This window comes from Histoplasma capsulatum, genomic scaffold (genome assembly GCF_000149585.1).
Source record: "Histoplasma capsulatum NAm1 scaffold_3 genomic scaffold, whole genome shotgun sequence".
NCBI lineage: Eukaryota > Fungi > Ascomycota > Eurotiomycetes > Onygenales > Ajellomycetaceae > Histoplasma > Histoplasma mississippiense.
The window spans coordinates 1069615-1081004 of record NW_001813980.1 but is presented as its reverse complement, the minus strand read 5'-3'; the positions used below and the strand labels follow the sequence as shown (position 1 = coordinate 1081004).

Below are 11390 nucleotides of genomic sequence, written 5' to 3'. Positions count from 1 at the left end.
ATACGGATTAAAGGGCTTCTCAAGCGGCGATATGCGCCACAGTCGAACCAGCCACACATAGCACCCGCCACAGTCGGCAGCTTCTTCCTGAACCGTCGCCATTCCCCAACCAGGAGAATGTCGGAGCTTCTCCTGCTGCAGCTTTTGTCCAGCACCGCTCCATCCCTCCCCTTTGTTGTGCCTGTGCATCTCAGGCCCCCTTTCGCGCTGTCGACTGGCTTGGCCTAGAATTAGCCTTGCACGGCAACCAGCAACCATGACTTCTCGAGACCTCCTCGACAACGAAGCCCTGCTTGACGACGAGGAGGATGATCAATCCTATGACGGGGAAGGTGCCGACGGCGCCCCCGGAGAACACGAGCATGCAAACGGGCGATTCGAGGATTCAAGCGAAGAAGATGAGGAAGATGACGACGAGGAGGCTGAACGCGCTGTAAGCTCTAACCCCACAAAACCCTTCCTTGTCTGCAAAACTCGCGAACTAAGGAGCCTGTCCTATTACTTGTAGGTCCGCGAAGGATTCATCGTCGACGAAGATGAGGAAATCGAGGAGCGGGAAGAACGTCGTCGCGAACGGAAAAGGCGTCGTCAGGCAGAACGCGAGCGTGAAGACGAGGATCTTGACGAGGAAGATATCTACTTGATTGGAGAAAATAACCCGGAGTTACAGCGCGCGCTACCTTCTGAGGTATGGCCCAGATACAACCTTGATACGAATACACAATACACCAGAACTAACATATTGTCTTGCTTTCTCAGCAGTCAAAGTTCAAGCGTCTCAAACGCGGCCATAAATCCGATAGGGATCGCCATGTCTCTCGCGGCATCGATGACATGTTTAACTCCGACGAGGAAGAAGATGTTGACCACTATGGCAGGGTCGGGCGCCATGAACGACGGGGGATGGAGGATGATATGGACAATTTCATCGAGGACGATGTCTTTTCAGACGAAGATCACGAACAGTTAAGAGAAGACGAGGAAATTGCACGCCCCATGAAAAAAGGCTTATCTGGATTCGGTGTGACGGATGCAGCAGGCCTTGATGAAACAGCGCTGGAAGACATGCGGATGGCTTTTGGTGACGGGAATGATTATCAATTCGCGCTTGAGGCCGAAGACCAAGAAGAAGAACTGGACGAAGATGAAGAAAAGCATCTTGACCTCAAGGATGTCTTCGAGCCGTCCCAACTTGCGGAGAAAATGTTGACCGAGGAGGATAATATAATTCGTTTCACTGACGAACCCGAACGGTGTCAGATCGCGAGGAAACCATACAAGCATGTCATATTGACTGACGAGGAGTTCAAGGAAGAGGCGATCTGGATATCGAACCTGATGCTACTGAAGAAGCGCATCGATCCGGATCTGCGCGAGCCATTTCAACGATCAATTGCTAAAGTCCTCGAGTTCATGATTACTGATGATTGGGAAGTCCCGTTCATATTCCAGCATCGCAAAGATTATCTTATCCACGCAGCTAAGGTGCCGGTGTCGCCTGATCCTTCCAATCCGGATGGCCCAGAGTATGTCGTCAAAGCCGAGAAGTTGTTGAATATGATAGATTTGTGGGATATTTTTGAATATGATCTCAAGTTCCGGTCACTTGTCGATAAGCGTAACACCTTGCAAAAGACCTACGATAACCTCCAAGCGATTAGCAACGTAAAGGATAACATTTTCGAATTGATGTTGCCGCTAGCTGTGACCATGGAGGAGCTGCAGGATGTGCAGGACTATCTTTACTTCCAGTACCCTGGTCAACTGAAGGATATTGCAATGGTCAATGGAAGTGGTGAAAATGGGTCCTCTAAGCAACGACGAAAAGCTACCACGAGGACTTTCTCTGAACGTGTCAGAAATAGCCGGGCGTATGGTTTGGTTCGTGCATTTGGTATCACTGCGGATGCTTTCGCACAAAATGCGCTGAAGGAAGGGAAGCGACAATATACAGAAGACCCCGCCGAACAACCGGATGTCATGGCAGATAATCTTGTTGACGAAAATTTCACGAATGGTGGCCATGCTTTGAGGGCTGCCAAAGCAATGTTTGCGGAAGAACTCACGATGAGTCCGAAGATGCGCAAGGTAATGAGGCAGGCGTTTTACATGAATGGGGTTATTGAGTGTTTCAGAACGGAAAAAGGATTAAAGAAGATCGATGAACAACATCCGTATTACGAATTCAAGTACCTTCGAAACCAACAGCTAAGCGATATTGCGCGCCGCCCGGAACTTTTTCTCAGGATGCTCAAGGCGGAGGAAGAGGGCTTAGTGGAGGTTAAAGTCCGGTTCCAGAATTTTGAAAATTTCAAGAAAAACCTTTATTCGCAGATTGAGTCGGACAATTTTAGCGAGCTTGCTGATGCGTGGAACAGAGAGCGGAGAGAGGTCGTTGATATGGCCCTTGGGAAACTCGATAGGATCATGAGTCGAGGTGTTAAAGAAAATATTAGGACGGAATGCGAGAACCATGTCGCCAAGGAGTGCAGAGAAGCGTTCTCTCTACGACTTGACCAGGCCCCTTACAAACCGAAGGGGATGATCCTAGGCACTATCCCTAGAGTCCTTGCGTTATCGAATGGAAACGGCGTCGTTGGGAAAGATCCTATCTACTGGGCGTGGATTGAAGAAGATGGTAGAGTGCTGGAGAATGGGAAATTTGTCGACCTCTCTCTAGGTGACTCAGGCCGTATGGTTTCAGATGGAGTAGATGTTGCTGCCTTTGTTGAACTCGTTGACAGACGCAAACCTGATGTTATCGGTGTAGCCGGGTTCTCTCCCGAAACTAGAAAGCTTTACAAACAATTGGTGGATCTAGTCTCTTCGAAAGACCTACGCAGCGCTACTTACACCAACGAATACGATGAGGAAGTCAGCGATCATCTAGAAGTGGTTATCGTGAATGATGAAGTTGCGCGACTCTACCAGACGAGCGAGCGGGCTAAAATGGAACATCCTGGTTTCGCTACCCTGACTCACTACTGTGTCGCGCTGGCCAAGTATCTGCAGAATCCGATGAAGGAGTATGCATCATTGGGTAGAGACATTGTATCGATTCAGTTCAAACCGGGCCAACAACTTGTTCCTGAGGACAAAATCCTGAAGCAGCTCGAAACGGCTCTCGTGGACATGGTCAACCTTTGTGGTGTCGACATAAACGAAGCTGTCACCGATATTGCAACAGCGAATCTGCTTCCTTACGTCTGCGGCCTTGGACCCCGGAAAGCTGCTCAACTTCTTAAGATTATTAATATGAACGGAGGCATTGTCAACAATAGGATGGAGCTTTTAGGCGTCAATGCTCAATATCCGGCTATGGGTGTCAAAGTTTGGAATAACTGTGCAAGTTTCCTCTATATTGATTATGACAGCACTGATCCCGATGCGGACTACCTTGATAATACACGTGTTCATCCCGAAGACTATGATATCGGCCGGAAAATGGCCGCCGACGCCTTGGAGCTCGACGAGGAAGATATCAAGGCAGAAACAGATGAAAACGGCCAAGGCGCCATTATTCGCAAACTCATCAAGGAAGACGCGCAGGATAGAGTCAATGATCTTATTCTCGAGGAATATGCTGAACAGCTCGAGAAAAACCTCAATCAGCGAAAGCGAGCTACCCTCGAAACTATCCGTGCGGAATTACAACAGCCGTATGAAGAGCTGCGGAAACAGTTCGCCTTCCTAGGTACAGATGCAATCTTCACTATGTTGACTGGAGAAACGGCTGAGTCCCTGGCAGAAGGGATGGTCGTACCTATCTCCATCAAACGCGTTTCAGACGATCATATCGACGGCAAGCTAGACTGCGGAATTGACGCTATCGCAGGTGAAGTCGAAATAACTGATCGCTATGACATTCCCGTTCGAAGCCTTTTTTCTCCCCACCAAACGGTTCAGGGAAAGATTCTCTACCTCAACCGTAAACTCCTCCAGGCCAACGTTTCCCTTCGAGAAAGCCAGATCAGTAAACCCTATCGACGGCAGTTTGACCACCTCCGCGACGAATGGGATGAGCGACAAGAAGACGCGGATCGGGAGGCGCTGCGCGAAAAAACAGAGACCAGCGGCAGAACAATGCGCGTTATAAAACATCCACTTTTCCGCTCCTTCAACGCTGCGCAGGCTGAGGAGTTCCTGGCGCCCCAGAGTCGTGGAGATGTGGTGATCAGACCATCGTCGAACGGGATCGATCATCTCGCAGCTACCTGGAAGGTTTCTGATGGCGTCTACCAGCACCTTGATATCCTTGAACTAGACAAGGAGAATGAGTTCTCTGTGGGTAAGATTTTGAAGGTTGGCGGCAGGTACTCGTATAGTGATCTTGATGAGTTTATCGTCAATCATATCAAGACCATGGCCAAGAAAGTGGATGATATGATGAATCATGAGAAGTTCCAAGAGGGCAGCAAGGCTGATGCAGGTAAGACTCTAAAAAAAACCTTTACTTAAATCCCAAGTTTTCATGGAGCATTTTTCTTCAAAATAAATGAATGTATAAGTAAATGGCCAAGAACAAGAAGCTGACATTCAATCCGCACCAATCCAGAGGGCTGGTTGACAACCTATACAATAGCCAATCCACGCCGCTCCGCTTACGCCTTCTGCATCGACCGCAAGCACCCAGGCTATTTCCACCTCTGCTTCAAGGCGGGCGAGAATGCGCAGCTGAATAGCTGGGCTGTCAAGGTTATCCCGCAGGGGTATGAGTTGCAACGCAACCCGTATCCGGATATGATGGCGTTGTGTAATGGGTTTAAACTGCTCTTTGCGAATTTGCAGGCACGAGCTAAGACTCGTGGCGGCGGGGGTGGGTATAAGTGATTATTGTCGGTGATGCTTAGATTGATTGATTGGATTTGAAAGCACGGAGTACCTTTTTCTCATCTCCGTTTTCGTTTCTTTTTCTGTGGCATAATGGATGGATAGATAAATAGGTTGGTTTGAAGCAATAGGTACATCCATTACATATTATCACACACTTGTGTATTGCTGCGCGGGCTTTTTCCGTTTCGTTTCTGTTTCTGTTTTCACATTTTTTCAGTTGATTACTTTATTTCCTGCGAAATATAGCCGGGGGACCTTACTTAAATCTACTTCCTCTACCAACAATCCCTTTGTTTTTGTCACTTGTTTATCAACAGAATTAGAATTGCCATGGTATGGAACGAGATGGCGCTGTATCATTTCCAATATATCATGACATCGAGGGGAAACTGCTCTCATAGGATCATACCGTTCTCATTCCAACTACAAAACTTTCATCAACATTGCATGGACGTAACAGAACAGTACAATGAACGGAGGAGAGAATCCATGGCGCTTGACCAACGAGCCATTCATGCATGCCCAACGTTGAAATTGATATATATATATTAATTCAGAGTTTTGAGAAAATTTCGAGATTCAGCAATGCTAGCAACTTTTTACAATAGCTATACAATGTATTTTAAAACAGAAGCCGGAGAGCAATGGTTCCGGATAAATATAATATATGTGACGGCACTAGACTTTTTTTTTTTTTTTTTTTTTCCCTTTCGCGTTGTCGGCAACTCTCCTCTGTTCGTCGAGTCACCTAGAGCTCGAAGCGCTACTGCGTTTCGAATTCTCAGTGTATTCCTTCACCTGCTCAGCATCTTCGACCTGAAGAGCCGCCCCGCTCCTCTTATGGTCAAACTGATGCCTCCCCTTCGCATCTTTATTCAGACTCTCATCCCTCATCGCCAAACTGACCAGGAACGCAAACCCAGAAACCCCCGTAAGCACATACCAAATTGTCCTCAACGAATCTGCGTACACGTACCGATATACCTCCTGCACATTCTCTGGGAACGTCTTGATGAGGTCAAACGCGGCGTCCGCCTGGGAACCATGTATGACCATGTTCGCATTACCACTCCCAATAAGCCCGGCCGTCGCCGCGGCCTGACTTGCGTGCCTGTCAAACTCGTTTTGGAAAATTACAGCGCCCAGGGCAACACCGAAGGCCTGGCCGAGGCTACGCGCAAAGACTTGTACGGAAGTGGCGATGCCGACGTCCTCGCCCTTCTGCACACATTGCACGGCGACGGTCGTCGTGGGGAATAGGAGGCCGGCACCAATGGGCATTACTATACGTACGCCGTAGAGGACGCCGCCGTTTGAGTGGGGTTTGAGTAGGGCGTTGAGGCCTGTGCCGACCGTCATGATGGCCCAGCCGGTCCAGATTATCTTCTGGACTCGGAGGGTTTTTGTCATGATTATCCCCGCGGCTATGGAGAAGGGAGCGATGAAGGCGCTGCATTATGATCCTCGCGGGTTAGTTGTTGCTTTCTTCTCGTGCTTTTTCACTCTATATTTTTCCCCCCCCAACTTGGAGGGGAAGGGGTTGTTCCCCTTTCGCAAGAGCAGGGTTATCAAGTCGCAGTAAACAACTTACGATCCTGGTAGTGTTTCCACGGCTGAGTGGAGGAGTCCGTGTTGGGTCACTCCCAGGAACTGCGAAGCGTAAGTTTTCATATCCTCTACGATCCCTAGCAAGATCCATACTTTAAAGAGAGAGCATATTATGATGAACTTACAAAGATAATAATATAGTATGATAACGACCACAGTATAAGCCCATGGAAGAATACGCTAGAATAGCCTCCCGTTGCTGCTGTGCGGTCATGGAACACCCGAAGCGGAATCATAGGCTCGCGGGGATATTTGAACTCGATATGGATGAATAAAGCCCATCCGGCCACGCCCACGATCAGGGGGACAAGTACTTTGGCAGAGCCCCAGGGATAGAGAGTGCCGCCGGTCGTCAAGCCAAGGAGAAATGAAGTCGTCGAGCCGAGGAAGACGAAGATGCCAGGGAAATCGAGGCGGGAAATTTTTGCCCTCAATGTGGTTTCTGCCGTCTTTAACCTGAGTGAGATGGTGAGACCAACGATGGAAATGACGCAGATGGGTACGTTTATCCAAAATGCCCATCGCCACGTTGCGCGTTCTCCGATGGCGCCGCCAATGGGGACCTATATCCAATTTTTCCACAATCGGAATTTTTAGCCAGAGACCCAAGAGGTCTGTTGCAAGTTGCCACAATTGTATCAAGTAAGAGCTCAACTGGAATCTTAGCTTACTCCGGCTATTGTGCCAACGGCCCAGGCTAGAGATATCAAGGACATGTACGAGCCTCGTTCTTGCAGCGTGGTCATGTCGCTAATGATCACGGAGACCAGGCTAAGGTTACCACCAGCACCGAGGCCTTTGACAGCTCGCGCAGCAAGCAGCCATTGCATGTGCTTGGCTGTGGCGCAAAGGATACTGCCAAATGTAAAGATGACAAGGGCGAGGTTTAGAGCCCATTTCCGCCCGAAGATATCGCTGAAACTGCCATAGATCGGGATGGTAACCTGATGTGAACATGTTAGCGTAATTTCGTAATGCTACAAGGTTTCCTCTTCAATATGAAGCTTCTAAAGGCGATGGATAGATATCAAGGAATGTTTAAAAATCAAAATATTTAATGGATTGAACATCACTAACCGTCTGTGCCAGCAAGAAGCCCGTTCCGCACCAGAATAGCTGCACTGTGGTGCCCGGAAGGTCTTTAGCAACTGACGGTATGATCGCTGTGATGATCACGGAATCCAAGGATGTGATCACTGACACGAGGCAAAGCCAGAAAACAGAAAGATAGAACGCCGGTGATTTTTTGGATATCTCAGTTGGTGTTTCTGGTTCCTTTTCCGTTTTCTCAATGTGCGCGTCAGCCATGATCGCCGGGATGGAGGCAATCTGATGTGGTTTTGAGTCGCTTGCTTCTCACCTTACAACCTCAGGGAGTAAGGGAGGACCAAGGCCAATGGCAAAAATAAGCGAACAACAAGATTTAAAAAGAGACGTAAAAACAGAGCACATAGGTGAAAGATCGGTAAAAGAGAGGGAGAGCAGCCAGAGGTGTATAACAGGGTGCTGAAGCTCTGTCTTCCGTTTTCCCCTTCTCTCCTCCCCAAAACAACTCGAGTTTGCCGCACGTATTCAATAGGGATAAAAAGGAGGGAAAAGAAAGAAGAGCGGGACAGATTGCCTTATCGTAAAGCTTGCCTCGTCTCCTCCAGGGGTTTATTATTACAGCGTACAATTAATTAGTAGATCGTCCGACCGAGCAGAAACTAGCCCGGGCCCTCTGTTATTCATTTTTCTAGCTGGAATCGACACGGAAGCGTGTTCATATCAGGCTGGGAGCAGCTTCTTTCTCCCTGACACATTGTTCTTTTTTGACTGGCTATCGTTACTCATGCGTAGATCAACGCAGCACAGTGCTTTGCTACAGCTCCGCTCCATCGTCCTTATCATCTGCCCGTAAGCCCCCCGTGAGGTCCGAAGCACCGAAATACGCTGTAAGAGTACAAGGGCTGGAGTGTCTAGCTACTACGGAGTAGGCGTCCGCAGTTATGCTTAGGCCGTCGAGGATACATGGACAAACAAGCCAGCTGGCTGTAACCGACCCGCAACGGAGCTTTCTAGATCCAAAACAGTTTACTCCGTACCATTGGATTCCTTCGACGTTTAGTTGTGCATGTTTCATATTTCTCCATTTTTTATGATTTGCGCCTGCTGGAAATTCGGGGATGTATATCAATTAGGAATGGCCGAGCGAGACCTGGGGTGGTTAGGCTAGCGTGTTCAGGGAGCACGAAGACGGGTCCGGCCTCCTATACTTTGAAGGTTTGGGACGAGATATTGAGGACCCACTAAGAACGTTAGTTACGAGCACAGGACGGGACGCTGTATGTTGCGGATATACTAGCCAAGTTAAGGATGGGTGGTGGTAGTGGCGCCGGTGGGAGTGCGCTGAATGCCAGGATCCTCCGTAGCGCAACTCAATTATATGCATCATGTTGCTCATCAACTGGGCTAGTTAATTATGTTTTTGGTTCGCGGTACGCTGGTGGAACCAGAAGAACTAAATCTTCAAGACACGTTTCGCGTGGCCGGTTGGTGTTGACTGAAGAGGACAGCGTCCCGAGAGTGTAGCCAAGGACTGAAACATCGCCCCGGCGAGGAGAGGCGGTTAGAGACAGAAGAGCCCTGTTCAGCCCTCTGCCAGAGCTGCCAGCAATACTCTGTATGCTAATCGCATTTAGGTTCGTCCTCCGGCAAGACTGCGATTCTTGCACAAATGACACAGAAACTTCCTCGGTTGATGCTTTGAGGATTGGCTATCGTTTGTTTATTCTAAGGAAGCATTATTTGTAGCCTCTTCTAATACGTCAGTGCAGTGCAACATGCATTTGAAATGGAAACGGCGAGTTATCAAAATACGTGGATAAGTATGTTTCTTGCTTGATGTCACTTGGCTCCCTTCCAATCGGCCGTTTTTTGTTTCCCTGCGTTGCTTATTCGACGGCACAGGCCAAATGTTCTCGAAAGAGGTTCAATGTTTCTAGCCTGGGGTTAGTTCGCTGTTGAATCTCCATGGCAGTTTTTCTCGAACAAGTCGGAGCCAGTTGCCAATCGCATGGTCCTCATAAGCAATAAAAAATGATCAAATCTCGCAGGCAAGGATGATATACAAGTATATTTTTCCGCAGGGCGCAGTGTCCCGTGTCGCACGCTTTTTACCTCTGGGCTGGCTGAACAAGAGTGGGATTCGGGTACGGAGAAACCCTGCCTTTGGAGTTTGATTCGATTGAATCCAGTAAGACTTCACTTATGGGAGTATATTGTTATCTAAGTTCGAAAATTTAGCTAGATAATTGGAAGAAAATGCCGGATGATAGTTGCAATAATCATGGAGCACCGGGTGTTATGGCCGAATGCTCCAGTGAAGAGCCCCAGTTCGACATCGTCCTCCCTGCTCCGCCGGAATCTACCTCATTAATCATTTCTTCCCCGCGTCTGTTACTCCGTGCGCTCCGTGACTCAGATGCAGAGGGCCTGTTTGCCATACGCTCGAGAGAGGATACTGTGAGGACACTGTGAGACGTGACTTGCCTTGTTGTCATTTTTGTTCTATTTAATTCAGTTCTCCTTACTTTCTTGAATGTTTCCCCTTTCCCTTGATCCCGTAAACAATTACCTGGCACTTGCTTAGAGCCATGCTGACGCCCTGGGCAGTTGGCCCTTTATACCTGATGCAGATGTCTCCGCCACCAGACAATGGATGGCCCGAAAGACATTCACCGCCCCACCTGGTGCTGTAGGACTCCGCTACCAATTCGTCATTCTGCTTGCTCACGATCCTACTGGACGCATTATTGGCACTGTGGGTATAAATGAGCTGGTCCCTGTGCCGACTCTGGGGTATCTCATTCACCCAGATGAGTGGGGTAAGGGATATGCGACAGAGGCGACCTCTTCCATGATAAAAGCATGGTGGAGCTTGCCGAGGAGAGGGAAATGGGGGAAACAAGACAAATTATATGCGATATGCAATGAGAAAAATCTGGGGAGCTTTAAGGTATTGTTGAAATGTGGGTTTCACGTTGTTGGGGAGCAGACAATGGAGGATGGTGCGGTTTTGAAGAATTTCGAATTAGAAAGACCGGATTGGAGTTTGTGACACCATTTTTTTTTTGTTCTACTTTCTGTTCTCGTTGTCTGTTTGTTGCTCCTTATTATTTGTGGTTTACACATCGATGTTGCGCCTGTGGGGTGCAGTTATTATGTACTTAACAGAACAGGCTGACCTCTAGAAATGCTCGGTCGGTGTTTCGCTATGAGTTTGAAACTTGTTTTCCTTCGGGTCAGTCTGGAAGTTCACTGGGCCAATTTCATTTCGCAAAGGATTAAAAAACTTATGGGGATGGAGGTCCCAGCGTAAGGGAATGACTATTTGACAATAGATAAGTTTATAAGGCATATGGCATATATCAGATAGTAAAACTTGGCGATTGAGCATTTGTGCTCATTGGACCACCTGTTGTCCGCATATCCAAACAGCATGCTCTTGTCCTGTTTTCAGATCATCATAACCCGCATCCAAGCCGTAGGAACCAGTGATCAGCTTCTAGCAACGAGGATGAGTACCTGTTCCCTATATAGGTTTTGTTAACCTCGAGTAGCCGATAATTAACATGAACCATGCACGGGATTGCTGCTACCAAGTACGATAGTGATTTTGAGGGCAAATTCGTCTGCTGGTCCTGGAGAGAACTTTGAGGATTCTCGGTAGGAGGAACGGTCAGATCTCCTGACTCTGCTAAAGTGGCTGTGACATCAGCGTTCAAGTTGGTTGCCCCTTCAAGAGTGTCTAGTTGGTGGTAACGACATTAATGTTGCGTTGTGAGGTTGAGATCGGTCAGGCTGACTGATGGAATTCCCACGTGATTTCCATCTTTCACAGCCAATGAGAATGGCGTAAACCGACAGGGGTATCCGACTCGGCATCGCCTGGTCGCCTCGATTTGGAC

General features: G+C 48.3%; 2 protein-coding genes across 2 annotated transcripts; one reads left to right on the top strand and one right to left on the bottom strand.

Annotated features, from left to right (window-relative positions):
* Window positions 1–256: 256 nt before the first annotated feature.
* On the top strand, window positions 257–4830 carry HCAG_03460 (conserved hypothetical protein; the record flags this gene model as incomplete). The annotated part of the gene is made up of 4 exons (XM_001541313.1): window positions 257–433; window positions 509–688; window positions 760–4429; window positions 4583–4830. 4 exons carry the CDS (start codon window positions 257–259, stop codon window positions 4828–4830), a joined length of 4275 nt encoding a protein of 1424 aa, XP_001541363.1.
* Window positions 4831–5577: 747 nt separating this feature from the next.
* HCAG_03459 (predicted protein) lies at window positions 5578–7749 on the bottom strand (the record flags this gene model as incomplete). The annotated part of the gene is made up of 5 exons (XM_001541312.1): window positions 5578–6283; window positions 6425–6483; window positions 6567–7004; window positions 7113–7385; window positions 7519–7749. 5 exons carry the CDS (start codon window positions 7747–7749, stop codon window positions 5578–5580), a joined length of 1707 nt encoding a protein of 568 aa, XP_001541362.1.
* Window positions 7750–11390: the final 3641 nt, after the last annotated feature.